The following is a 14,950-nucleotide window of genomic DNA, read 5'->3' on the forward strand; positions in this document are numbered from 1 at the left end:
GTCAAACGTCTTCTACATTGTATCAATCTCACCAAATTTATCTAATGTCAAAGATTTGGAGGCAATGATCTAGCTTTCTATAGGTTCCAGGACCCCCTGCCACTTAGGAAATAGACTTTGCATGTAAAATGTGCAAGAATATAGACCTAACCTCAGAGGCAGGCTATTTAAGAGAAATAAAGAGAGGCTACAGAATCTGCTGTGAGCTCAGTGGGTAAAACTGTTATGTCTCCCTTCCTTAGTGTGCTAGCCTCTGTGTGTCCTGTAACAAACATCTGTTTGCAAACAAGTGAATGAATCAATGTGCGGCGGTGGGAAAGTTAAAAGTGCTGAGATTGCTTCCTTTAGTGGTATCCAGGGTATGTTCAGTGTGATAATCTCTCTCATTAGTAGTTTTCTTAGCCATCCTGTTTGCCTGACCTAATCCTGAAGCCTCTCTTTGAAATGGAAGAGAACTCAAGTTAAACAGCAGGAAGAAGTTTCAGAGAAAGTGATGAAAGAGATTCTGGCTATCTTCCTATAGGTGAGAAATTGCTTCTTTAATTCAGTCCTGGAGACCACATCTCTTTACCCAGTGCAACTATGTCTGGGTAACATGGTTTATATGAACAGAATTTCTGGTGTAAGAGCTGGTTTTATATACATGTACTTTATAAAGTTTGGATTTTTTAAAAAAAGTGATTCGAGAAGAATTTGAAATTAGATTGTTTTTCCTGATTCGTAGCCGGCATCATTTATTTATAGAGTTTGGGAAAGTATTAAAATGGAGTTTTATTTTGAGTTTTCTGTCATTACCTTCAGTTAACATTTACTGACTATTTCTGTAGGGCTGAGCACATTCTTGCTCCTCTTGGTTAGTGCACATTGGGTGTCTAATTGAATTCTCCCAAGATAATGTTTGAGAATTGGAGGGCTCTGTCCATATCCAGTGATTCACTCATTACTGGAAAAAGCTCATATTTTTACAAAAGTTTTCTTGAAAATTATTAGAATTTTTCCTGCTCTAAATTATACTTTGGGGACAGTGGAGAGGGAGCAATGTCAGACTAATTGCTTCAATAATAACAGGACCCGGGTGACTAGCTTTGATCTTGGAAACCATCTCCCATCCAGACCACTTTGATGTTTCATACAATGGAAGCATAAATATTTTCTATTTACTACAGGATTGGACTTTCAGAAACCCAATTAAGTTGAAGGTCAATTAAGAGAAAATGAAATCTTGACTCTAAAAGTCAGAGAAGAGGTGTCGGATGATAGCATGGCTGTGTGTGCATAAAAGAAGTTAACTAACCTAATTACAAACTTATATAAACACCCAGAGAAATTGCCTTTCATGTGAAAAAAGGACCTAAAGCATTTTATAACATTGAGATCATTAATGCATCTTTGAAACACACCCAGTACTGCAAAAGAATAGTAATACTGGCATTTCAAAACTCTATTACTAAAAAAATTGGAGACAGCCAGGGATAAAAGCACTTCACAGCTCATCAAATGCAACCCCTTGCTCTTAAAAATGAGATCATAAATGTGGAGTTCAGTGCTGTGTCTATTGGTTTCCCCAAGGTACACAGTGAAGCCTTCACTGCCCATTTCAGAAAGCTATAAGGCTGGCTGGAGGTGGGCACTGGGGACCAGGGCATTCCAGCAGAGGCTAAGCCACCTTAAGCAAGCTCAGTTCCAAAATTCTAAAGCAAGAATATTGATGCTTATCTCATTGGATTATGATGATACTAATACCATGCTTAAATCCTTAATAGGAAGTTATGTAGAGCATTCTGAATAATTGAAACTTCTCCTTTTCCTCTTTTTCCTTGGGAAGTTTGGGCTTTAGAGTCAAATAGACCTGAGGTCGAACACCTTTTTCTTACATTTGCTTTTTGTGTTGCTTCGGATAGGCAATTTTCTAAACTCAGGCTTCAGTTTCTACAACTTTAAATTGGACTTGATTCTATTTTCATTGTCAGGGTTGTTAGAAGACTAGAGAGCACATATACTGACTCTGGCATATAGGTGACAGCAAGAAAGATGTAGGAAGACAAAATGTACCACATCATGGCCTAAAATACACATTCAGATGTGGGCTAATCATGTGTGATTGTGTGTATGTGTGTGTGTGTTGTGTGCATTAATGGGGATATGTGTGTATGAGTGTGGTAATAAACACACACATACACAGGCAGAGGGAAGAGAGAGGGGGTTGTCGGAAAGTCTTTTTGTCCTTTCATGTCATTAGCCACAAATATGTAGTGAAGAATCTTGAATTTGAATGCTATAGAAAGTCACTCCTAATTGAGTAGGATAAACAAATTTTCTATTCCTTTGCTGGGTGACACATATCCTATAGGTCCTCCCTCCTCCCACTTTGAACTACATCTAAGGAGCCTTTCATCTGACAAGTTCAAAGTGTGCTTACTTACCTATGCATCTTAGAGAAAGCTTCACTCCTAATGCCCAGGCTTTAGGAGACATAGATAACTAAAATTAACTTATCAGACATTCCCCTCTAGCCATCAGGGACAGCCTGTGTCTGACCAAATGGGCTTGAATTTGGTCCCAAGGCCAATTAGTTAAATAGCAGCGGATAAAATATAATCTTCGGGCTATTCTCTTCTGTCAAACAATGCATTGAGATAAAAATTCCAGCTAAAGGAGATACGGATTGTTGCTTTTCCCAAAGTAATATGACCTTGGTGTCCACAGCCTCTAAAACAGTGACTGCCAGAAACTCAAGTGGCATCTCACCGTGTTTTCTTAATTCCACAGTCTGAGGAAAAAACAGGGGCTATTGTGAAATGTATTACTGGTTATATTTAGAATCAGAAGAGTTGATTTATCAAATTCAAAGGCCAAGTCTCGCCCTTGGAAGTGTCCAATGTATAAATGTGCATCCCTGACCAGAAGAACATCTGCTTGAAATGCTATGAGCCTTTGCTGATGGAGTCTGTAGAGCTCCCTGGGAGTGGAGTTGTGCCCTGGGCACGGAACACCTGCGGCTCCGGTACTCACAATTCACAGTGACCTTGACTTGTTTGACATCCGCCGAAGAGACCTCGTTGGCAGCCTTGCACTCATATTTGCCTGACTGTTCCCTGGTGATGCCTAGGATCTCCAGATATTCTTCTTCTCCTTCAAATTCTCTTCCTGAAAAAAATTAAATGAAACAGACAATTGCTGATTATTTTTATGTCTAAAATATGCAGCAGATTTCTTCTCCCCCCCTTTAAAGGCAATAAATCAACATGACTTTTCATGAATTTGACAACGTGCTTTGAGGTCAGAATCTGCAGATGCAGATGCCAAGATGACGTTCTTCTGAATGTGATTAAGTGGGAAATGTTTTGAGAAAAAGCTGGCAGAGGAGTGGGGAGATGGTAGCTGCAAGAGAGAGAAGCCAACAATGTTATGATGCCAGGGTAAATCTTCAGAAGCAATGCTGACTTAGTCCTTTGGGGACTGGGGGGACCGCACAGGTCCCATTTCATCACTGTCCTGATGACAAGAAGAGAAGAGGCTAGAGTGCTTAAGCATTTATATCTGTCAGTCATTAGTCAAATATTTGGAACAAGCAGGGGCAGGAGTTGGCATGAAGCGCCAGGGATCTGCATGATGCATTGGTAATCATCTTTACTAGTTACCCTCCTACACTAACAGAGCTGGTAGAGAGGCTGGACTGCTTGCAAGAAATGCCACTCTTTGGATTACGTAGATCTTGTTTGTCACAAAAAAATGTGCTGGGACTAGTAAAGAGGGCTTCCGGGTCTTCTATTGACCTCAAGTTCAGTTAACAATACATCATGAAGCTCAGAACCACCTGAGACTCAAGTCTAAGGCACTCAATGCTCTCATCTGCCTTCTATAGTCACTTACAAGAATGTGTCACATAGTACATGCACACACACACACACACATACGTACATATATCCACACACATAAGAAAAAGTAGATCTACATATTTAAAAATAAACCCTGTGCTAATTACCTTGTGCTAATAAATTCTTGTGCTGATTAGCATTCAGGCTTTTAAGCTGCGGATAGATGAATGTGAACGTCAGCCTAATGGTGTCTTTAATTTAGACACCAAATCTAGGCATAAAAAGCTACATCCATGTTAACAGTTGGAGTTAGTGACAGGAAGGCTCCATTTTGGAATAATCTACAAACTTCAAAGTTTTGTTTCCATAAGAAAAAACTAGACAGGAAATTTTTTACACTCTTACAAGGAACCTAACTGATTAATCGAACTTTATTTATTTATTTTTCTAATTAGATTGAGAAGGAAAAAAGTGGTAGGGGACATTAAAGGGAGAAAGATGCTGGACAAGGAGGTTGGGAATGAGCTAAAACATAGAATGGTCCATGGATTTTAACTTTAGTGACATTCTATGCCCCTCAAATGAGCAAATTCACAATTCCATTGCCCATTGGGTTAGCACAGAGCTGCTGGTAAGGATGTTCACAGTCATGCTCCGTCTTGTTCCTTGTCAGACTACACTAAACTGGACCAATTAATGGCTTTGCTCAAATGCCACAAGCTGTTCCTTTCCTAAAAATCCCCAAATGGCTAAATCAACATAACATCCAGCCAGCATGGACAGGAATTCATTGTCTTGATATGTCAACCAAGCCGGATAACTAGACTCCCAGAGGAACACAGGACCTCTTTGATAATGATTTATCACACAACTGTTAGGAATTCAGAAGTTTCTAATCTCTGCGAACAGACAAGATGCCTGGCTTTGAGAAAATAAGGAACAGGCAATAATAATATACACTTACTTGCTTTGTATTTTGTGTATTCTGGATAGCACATGTTTGTACTGAAATTGCTGCATGCTAGGATACTTCTCAGAATGTTATTTCCAAAGGGGTTATTTTCCACCTGAGCTTTCCTTTCCCCATCTTCAAGCATGTAGACAGGCAAAATCTTATGCTCCCATTGTAGGATGCAAAATATGTAGAAAATGTAAAAGGTCACTTTTTCTGGGTTTAAGTGTAATGATAGATTATAGCAAGAGGTGCTAAAGACAGCTATGAGAGTTTTAAGATTTCTCCAACTGTCCTATTCCATAACTGCAAAACTTATCTTTATGTGAGTAAAGAATTTTCAGTAAGAGAAAGAATGGGTGCAAATTTGAGAATGGTTGAAACATGGCATTCTTTTCAATTCCAACAACATATCTAGAAATGTAAAATAAAACACATTCTATTTTCTTAAGGAAATAAGCTTGTTATGAGAGAAAGAAAGATATTTTCCTCAGGATTTCCTCAGGCTTTACTAGTTTTGGAATACAACTATAAATAAAGCTATGTTTATTGGATTTAGGGTTTGGAATTCCAATATACCAAATGCACATGTTAAATAATCTCACCCTACACTCCTTACCTCTCCCCACCAGAAGTAGCAAATAAAGCAGGTCTCCATTAGATAAACTTTCAGTCTCATGTTTGTAGGAAGAACTTCCCAATACACCTTTGAAAGGAGGAGGATTTTTCTTTTACAATAACACAGAGAGGGAGGCAAATATCCTTTCTCCTTTTCCCATGATAGCCTTCTCTACTCAAGTGCTACCTCTATTTCCAGAATTCAACACCCAAATAAAGTCCCATGAGGATGGAGAAGTTCTTGTAGGATAAAGCACACAAGTTTCCTCCATTCACTAAGCCTGATAATCAGTTACACCACTGGATAAGTCCTCTGCATACACCTTGTTATTCTTCCTTTCTTTTATTCTGGATCCTCTAGTTAAAACTCAGGCTTTTCTGACATTCTTGCTATTAAATTTTGCCTAAGCCCACAAGAGGGTTACCTGGAAGGTAGTATTTCTACTACTTCATCAAGAATCTCTCGTTAGTTTAGAATAATAGCTTAGGAGCATGAGGTCTTCTGTTGCAAGCAATCCAATGTTCCAGACTGTAAGTAAGCCTCCTGGGTTGTTTCATACCCAGCAGCCTCCATGATCTTACATGAGGTTTGCCATTGATTAGGAAGTTGGTAAATGTTTACTCTGGTAGCTTGATACATATTTAACATCTGGCTCTTCCACAATTTGAATGCTGAAGCTTAATCTACAATGTAATGCAAGCTGGAAGTCTAAAGCCTTGGCACTATGGTAAGAGCAGGAGAATGGGCCCCTCGTAAGGACACAAGAGAAACAGGCTTTCTATGAACCAGGAAAAGGGCTTCACCAGACAGTATGCATGCAGACGCTTTGATCTTGGATTTCCACCCCCCCCCAGAACTGTATTACATAAGTTCCTGTTGTGTGTAAGCCACTTATAGTTTTTCATTATAGCAGACCTGATGGGCTGGGACACAGCCGAACAGAATTAGGCAACACAAGCAGGTATTAGAGGCTGTCACAACACCTCATACAGCTTAAGAGAATGGAGCCACACGTGGAAGCCATCATAAAAATCAATTCTTTTTTAATGGTCCTAATAGGGTACTGTGTGCTGGGGGAGCTAGTGTGCGGAATATGCCGCTGCAAAATCTGGACGGCGCATTGCTTGATATGTCCTATGGATGTCAGTGTTGTGTGGAATCATTGCTTCAGCCATGAGCTGAGTGGCAGAAGAAACAGACTTGACACTTGACACGATGGTTTTCCTTTTAGTCTCAGCAGCTGCGATTGTTTATTGTTTGTATTTATTTATTTTTGGAAATTTTCTTTATTTACATTTCAATTTTTTCCCCTTTTCTAGTTTCCCCCCACAGAAACCCACTATCCTACCCCCCTGCTTCTATAAGGATCCTTCCCCATCGACCTACCCCCTCCACCTCTCTGCCTTGGCATTCCACTACACTGGGGCATTGAGCTCTCACAGGGCCAAGGGCCTCTTCTCTCCTTGATGCCTGACAAGGCCATCCTCTGCTAAATATGTGGCTGGAGCCATGGGTCCCTCCATGTGTTCTCTTTGGTTGATGGTTAGTTTCTGGGAGCTCTGGGGGTCTGATTGGTTGATATTGTTGTTTGTCCTATGGGGTTGGAAACTCCTTCAACTCCTTCAGTCCTTTATCTAACTCCTCCATTGGGGACCACATTCTCAGTCCAATGGTTGGCTGAGAGCATCTGCCTCTGTATTTCTCAGGATCTGGCAGCTGCGGTTGTTTTAAAGCCTGCAATAATGCACATGAGTTGTGAGGCAGAAGATGCTCAAGTACACTCATGTTCTCCTGTGCTCTTTCTTTCTTCTCACCATGCATCTTCACAGAGAGGCATGGGTTCTCTGGGTCACACGTCTACTTCCTGCCCACTCAAGGCTTCTATCACCATACCCTGTCCTTTCAAGAACTTCTTCGGACAGAAAGCAACCTAGAACCTGCCATTTAAGTTGTCTGGAGAACTTGCAAATGACAATTTATGTTATTCTCTGATTCCAGTCTGTTACTGTCTACCCTGTAAAAATTTTGCTTAAAATGTAAATTTCAATCTTTTTGTATTTCAAACATCTCAACCACTTTTCTCACTCTGATGAATGTTACGTTCATTCTGGTGTCTGGCGTTTAGCTTAAATTACCCTCTGCTTAGTGCAAGCATGTGTCTTCTGGAAATAATTCAGTGAGAAGCCAAATAACTCCCTGTCTTTTTCAGTGTCTGTACCCTTCACATTCTTGCACTCAATTATCGTGACACCCTTTTGTCTCTGTGTATTCAAGTTGGGCCTTACAAATTCCATTAATATGTTTTTCTGAGTCAGAAAGATGAACCCAAGGCTAACGGCAAGAGGGAAGCATTCTCTTTGGTGTGGAGGCAAAGCAGCTAGGGATACTAGCCATAGGACTCCACCAGTGGTGCTGAGAACAATATCTGCTTTGGTGAAACTGGGTTTTCAAAGCCAACTTAGTCCTTGTAACTCAGCAGTCCTTCGCAACTAGATAAACTTCTATGGAGTTTCTCAACCTCTTTCCTTCTTTCTTCTGCCTCATCCTTTCTTCCCCACTTTCTTTTCTGTCTATCATCTATCTAGAGACCCAGGTTCACACAAACACACACACACACACACACACACACACACACACACACACACACACATACACACACACACACACAGAGTGGGGGGGGATTTAGTAAATACTACTACTATAAAAAATCCATTAGCCCTCTAATATTTACTCAGTGAACACAGTAAGCTATTCTTATCCACCCCCCCGGGGTATAACAACATACCTTCTGTCTGACATAGAGCAGTATATGTTAAAGGCTTCCTACCTTATTACCCATTATGAGATCTGTAATTCTTTATTGTTTTATTTGAGATTCATGAACAACAATTCATGAAACTTGATGTTTAGTGTTTTGTGGGCTTAAAAATGCAGAGCTCAAAGGACTGATGTCTGTTTAGAAATTGACAAATCATTTCTTTCTGTGTTCTGAGAGGAGTCTTAAAGTGACTTAGCAGATCTATCTTTCTATAGGGGGAAATATGTTTGTAATGACATTCCCTTTACTCGCCTGAATTTGATGATTTACATACACCTGGTTATAAACACTTTAGCAATAAATGCAAACATACAGTTTAATGAAAAGCAAAGAACTGAAATTTGTCTTGCAGGTGTGTGTGTGTTTGTGTGTGTGTGTGTGTGTGTGTGTGTGTGTGTGTGTTTGGAGATGAGAGTAACAACGACAAAGGCAGGCTATGAACTTACCCACACACACAACTTTGATGATGCCATTTGAAGTTTCCTGGGTGACTTTTAGATGCTACAAGTACGTGTTCAAGTATCTGTTCTTACAGTTCCTTTATTGTCCTCCATTTTAATTTTGTGCTTTCCTTTTTTAAAAAATTCCTGAGGACATGCATATTCATTTCTGTTTTTGGTTCTCTACATTTCTACATGGCATTCCACTCAAAAATGTTAAAGAAGATATAATGTCAGAGGATATAATAAAGCACAGGCTGCCTGCATCAGGTTCTGCTTATATCTCTAGAGTTCCTCATCGGATCCTTTGAAAGTTTTTGTTTCTCAGCTTTCTCTCCAGCCATGGAGAGAGCTTGCAGTATTTACAACGTTGCTATCCTAAGTTGGAAACCACTTCTCATCCCTCCTGTCAGCTTGGGAAGGGAGTGGTGTGTGACTGAAAGGAGCAGCCATCTTGAGAGAATAGGAATAGGGGGTGCTTGGTGGTAAATGAGAGAGGCTGCATATGTTAAAGATGATTCCAAGGAAGTGTTAGACAAAGAGAAAGAAGAGTGAGCTATCCGAGATGTGTGACTATTAAGATGTTTGAATTCCTTGAACAGGAAGGAGTGAGTTACTCCTACTGACTAATGTTCTTTCTCTGAATGGTAAAACACAGCAGGGTGTGGAATGTGTAAACTGGCTTCATGCCTTCTGCAGCTCCCAACAGTGCAGTCAGAAAGGAGGGACAAGGACAAAGCCAGAGGAGAGTCACAATGGGCTTTGCCTCAGTGAATGAGTTTGGGCAAAATAAGAAAGCTCTGGAATTATTTGCTCTGGCATCCACAGAGATCAAATTCGTCCCTATTTGCATTTTTGTTCTTACACACAATATCAGCTAGCTGACATTGTTTAAGCTCAGCATCCTAGCTGGGGCCACAATCCACACATTCTTTCTAGCCCTGGGTCTTGAAATTCTTTACTGTGTGCACACTAGTCTACTGGCACTGGTACTTGGTGTTAGAGTAAAATCAAGAGCATCTATATTTAGCTCTCTGTAGGACTTGTATTAAAGATTGCTATGGTTATATTGTATACTCCACATTGTGCCTTATATACCATGGGAATCACTGATGTTTCCTGATGGACCTGTTGGAGTCCAGCAAAATACTGGAGCCTATTGAGAGTTTATGAAATAGTACAGATCTGAGGAAGGAGCTTCAGGCTTGTGAGATCTAGAAGACCTTAAACAGTCATTGTGCTGCTAGCATATGAGGACACCTTGTTAGCAAAGAGGAGACTGGAAAACCCCAAGCTGAGGCTGGAAGTGACTGGGGCCACTGGCACAGATGTGGAGGCATTCTAGAGAGTCTGATGGAGCCCTGAAATTATAACACTGAAACGCATACCCCTAGACAGAGATTTAATATGCTGGTGAGTCCTGAGAATGTATGTCGGTGGTAGAGCCCTTGTCTGGCATGTTTAATGCCTTGGGTTCAATCTCTAGTACAGCCTAAAAGAGAAAAACAAACACTGGCATTTGGAAGCAGAAGAGATTGTTTAATAGTTAAGAGCACTTGCTACTTGTGTAGAGTTCAGTTATGTCTGGACATATCTAGCAACTCCAGCTTCAAATAATTGAACACTCTTTATGGGCCTTAGTGAGGAGTGGCAACTGTGTGTGTGTATAAGCATACAAGCCTACACACGCACACACAATTCAAAATGAAATAGATCTTAAAACAAAGATGTGAATGAAACATAGGATGCATGAAACTGTGGAACTAAACATAGAAGATGGTGTACGTGCAAGAAGCCAGAACTATTACCCCTAAGCTATGTTATGTGACACAGAACTCTGTCCTTGTGTAGCAGTCACTGTAGAACTGCCCCCCCTTTTTCCGCTGAGGCCCTCTTCCTCCTTTGGAAGTGTATTCTTCCCTAATAAAGTCCCCCACTTCACTTGCTGTTATGCGTTTTTCTCTGTCTAATTCTTTATTGTGGAACGCCCAAAGTCCTCACTAAACCCAGATATCAGGAAAGCTGTTGAATGAGATACTATTTAGTGCTTGCGGAAGAATGTGCTCATATATTCAGCAGGAATAGTCAAAATATATCAAGTCACGGAATCCTGAACGTCACATGGGGATGTAGAACACAGGTTTAGTGTGGAATGGGAAGTTACCCAGGTTCATAATGTAAGAGGGTGTTGATGTTTAAACCAGATCTGTAGGGTTGTGGAGCTCAAGATCAGAATTGAGAACAACATAATTTGTTTTGTCGTTTTGCACTGGTGAAGGAGGCTAGAGTTTGCCTAGTTCATAGTTTCCCGAATCTAGTGAATTTCGCCCTCCAGTGTATAAAATAGCAGGGAGAGTACAGGGGACTAGGGAGCTAGCGAAGCAGTGGATTGTGTCATGGAAACCCTGGGAAGCACACAGCCATCATCCCTACACATCACTTACCGCCTTTACCAAGAGAAGCAAACAAAGCAATAACTGTGAAAAATGGCACTTGAAAATTCAGCCCCAGCCATCTATTTTTTAGAAGTTCCCCCATTAGTATCACAAACCACTGGCACATGGAAATGCCAGCATCTAGCAAAGGAGCCCTGGAAGCCTCAAGCAATGGACTTACCATTGGCAAGAAGGCATTTCCAGGGCAAATGGGTTTACTGATAGTCAGCAGACAAAAGTGAGAGAATCAGCCCACAAACCACAAAGGAAGTGGTCTGGAAAAGAGTTGCTCATGGAAGGGAAATGAGTACCTTCATGAGAAGACTCTCTCACGTGTGGAGAATAGTAGGAATTCTGATTTACTTCATTTGAGCATCCACCTCTTAAATTAATCTTGAACCTGCAGAGTTCTATCCTCCCCTCCCTTCCCCTTCCCTTCCCTCCCCTTCCCTTCCCTCTCCTCCCCTCCCCTTCCCTCCCCTCCCCTCCCCTCTCATTCCCTGCCTTCCCTCCCTCCCATCTTCCCTCCCTTCCTTTCTTCCCTCCTCCATCCTTCTCTCGTTCCCCCTCCTCCCATCCTTTCCTCTTCCTTTCCTTCCTCTCTCCCCTCATTCCCTTCTTCCTTCCTTTCCCTCCCTTTGTTCCTGTTCCTAACTTCCTTCTTTCCTTCCTCTCTCCTTTCCTCTTTTTTTTATATTCCAGAGAAATGTGGTTTCTGAGAATAAAATCTCACAAATTACACAGAACTCTATCTGAAGTCCTTTGACTATCAGTATCATTTTTTTTTTTCTCTTTTTGTGCATGAGTATGTGTGTGCTTTACACGTGTGTGGGGGCAGTATATGTGTGCACATGTACATATTTATGCTTGTGGAAGCCAGAGGTTGACTGGCATTAGGAGTCTCTTTCAATTATTCTCCATTTATTTTTTTTTACATATGTGCTTCTCCACTTTACATATGGAGGCAGAGTGTCTAATTTGAACCCAGAATTAGCTTATTTGTCTAATCTACCCAGCCAATTTCCTGCAGAGATCCCCTGATCTAGGTTAGTCACCAGCTGACCTGGTGATTATGAGGGTGTTGGGGATTCTAAGTTAAGTTGTTATAACTGTAGGCAGCCCCACACTTTCAAACCCTATTCATTTTTGATGTTAGTTTCTTGGGACAATGATAAACCTTCCTACGATTTTATACAATAGATAGTTTCTTCAAAGACATCCAGAAAGTCACCATCGTCTTTATTGAGTTGACAGTGGCTGCTGCTTGCAGTATTGTGGTGGGAAGAATATTTGAATGGAGTCAGGACCCAAAGAGAGAAAGCAGAAATGTCACTCATGAGGGGAAAGTATTTTGGGACACATGCTTCAACCCTAACCTCCTGAGGTATTTACTGTGGCTTGCTTGGAGTTATTTTTTTAGATGTGAAGAAATGTATTCTAACTACTTTGTGTTTGGTGGAAGCTAATCAGTTCTTGAGTACAAGTACATTTGGCATCACTTGGGAAATAAAGGCAGGATGCTTCTAGTGGAGTGGGATGCTTTCCAACCTTCATGTTGCTGGTATAGGTAGGTCTCAGGTCTTCTTGGGACATCCTCTGAAGTATCTTCCATGGATGCTTAAAAATATCAGGTTGCTGTGTTTTTCTGAGTGAATGTGGATTTAAATGCTTAGTCTACAAAGCATGGCAACTGGAACCAGTGGTAAAGGAGCTGTGTCACACCTGTCTGATGGATTATATCTGGGGTTTTATGTGGTTGAGTAAGTTCTTCAAGGATTCCTGTGTTGGAGACTTGGTCTCCAGTGTGTAGACACTAGATGGCAGAGCCTGGAAGAGATTTGACTTAGTGGGAAGGAATTGGGTCATTGAAGCATGACCCATGGGAGGAATTTCTCAGAGGATCCTGGTTAGAAGATACATTGTTACAAGAGAGCAAGCTTGGCTCCCTCATCTCTTATCATGTGATCACCTCTCCTTTTTTACATATTTTCGAATGATGTTATTTACTATAGCCTGATGTTAACAGAGAGGTTCTGCAAGAGGCACTGAAGTATTGTTTGGATTTTGTTCTCCAAATTGGTAGAATATGGGACTACAGCAACATTATATTGTAAAGCAGCTTCACTGCTAGGGATGAAGGACAGAGGCAGCTAGTAGTTAAAACTCAAGAAAAAGAATAAAACTACTTTATAAGAATCCTTTGGGAATAAAATGGAAGTAAGAATTCCTGCAGATTCTGATTGTTTGCAAGATTGTTTCGTAATAGGAAGGGTGAGGCGAAGATTTGAATGGCTGGACAGAGGCAGCAATGACCAAGATCCCTTTACCATTGTCATCAAAGCTGCAGGGAAACACTCAGCCTGTTATTAGCGACTCTGCCGTGGCCGGGGATTTAATATCAAGAGAGATGAGAGCAGCAGTTGCTGTTTTCAAGAGTCACATAAATCAATTGGCATTTTGTAAGTGAGTGTGTTAAACCCAGCAGGGCAGCTGCACTGTGGACACTCAGCTAGGCTGAGTCCTGTAGCTGCCTACGAAGGCCTTTGAAATGTAATTAAAAGCAAAGCAAAACCTGGCCACCCTCTCTGGCCCCTCCATTCTTCCTTTGCATGTCCAGGATGCTGAAATGGCTCATTTGAGTTCACCCCTATATCCCAGTTCCTCGGCTGGGATAGGCTCACTGCTGAATGGGGATGTTTCATCCAATTCAGAGAACTATTCTTGCTGAGCATCAATACATAGTCGATGGACAGTGGGAGTGGAAGTGGGGAGAAGAGCAGTGAGGAACATGTGTAAGCCTGGACTAGAGTGATGCTTGTGTGGTGTTTCCAGCCTACATAAAATGGACAGCCTTTGGTAAGACTCAGGGGCCACTGTACCAATAATCAGTAATCGGTGTCTTCGTTTTATACCAAAGTGTATAAGCTGGGGATTGAGTAGTCTAGCGACATTCACTGGGTTCTAGGCATCTGCTGACTGGCACCCTTTAACCTTTCTGTGAAGCAGATAGAGCACAGCTTGGGGAGGGCCTCACTGCGACCCATGAGCACACATCAGGCCAAGTGGGAGCAAAGAGGAGAGCTCCTGCCTGCTCTTAAAAGCAGCTGATTGCCCGGGCTGGACCAAGGCACTAAGGAAGGCTGTGAGGCCATTGGGCCGAAGCCTAATAGGGAAACAGCAGCCATTTGTCTCCACTGCTATTTATGTTTCAAGTGCTGGACAGGTTGTCAGTGCAAGTGAGGGTCGCTAAATTTACTGCCTTTCAGATTACAGCTACAGTCTCTGACTTGACAAGTCACTTCATTTAAAAAGCATACCATGGAGGATATTTCTTCTCCTTCTTTTTAAATAAAAACAAAGGAAGAAAAAAAAAAATAAAGAAGGCCACCAGAGGTTTTGATGGTTGAAATGAAGAAAGTGCATAAGACATTCTCAACCTGACACATGGGTATTAGAAGAAGGTGGCTGCCCTTCCAAGCTTCTCTCTAATTAAGTTGGAAGGGAGGAAGGAACGGAAGTCATGAGTCCCACTCATCTGTAGACTGGGTGATGTTTCACTGAGGGCAGGGAGTGCATGTGAGTCTGATGGATTTCATTCTTAAAGGCCATTATAACCAATGGCTACAAACCAGGAGTAAGGGATACCTAATGTTTTGATACTATACTCTACCTTTAATTTGTTTCTGGAGGCCTTTAAATTCTGTGGCGAACAGCTATAAGCTGAAAGAAGCAGTTGCTATGTAGTGACATTTTCAAATGGAGATGAAATCAAAAGATTAAGGCAGGCCACCAGCCTACTTTCACATAGAAATAAAGGAAATGACTGATGTGGTGCCTAACATCTATAATCCTAGTACCTGGGCTGCTG

The 14,950-nt window shown here is 41.4% G+C and overlaps 1 protein-coding gene across 2 annotated transcripts in view; it reads right to left on the reverse strand.

Moving 5' to 3' along the window:
* Positions 1 to 14,950, reverse strand: part of LSAMP (limbic system associated membrane protein) — a gene marked incomplete at both ends in the record, with an annotated part of 2,089,443 nt that overhangs the window by 37,988 nt on the left and 2,036,505 nt on the right. For both annotated transcript variants that reach the window (XM_080918681.1, XM_080918680.1), the window contains one exon: positions 3,013 to 3,147. In XM_080918681.1, coding sequence (XP_080774807.1) covers positions 3,013 to 3,147 — 135 coding nt within the window. The remainder of the gene's footprint in view (positions 1 to 3,012; positions 3,148 to 14,950) is intronic.

The sequence above is a fragment of the Micromys minutus genome, assembly GCF_963924665.1.
Source record: "Micromys minutus genome assembly, chromosome: 7".
In the NCBI taxonomy this organism is placed as follows: Eukaryota; Metazoa; Chordata; class Mammalia; order Rodentia; family Muridae; genus Micromys; species Micromys minutus.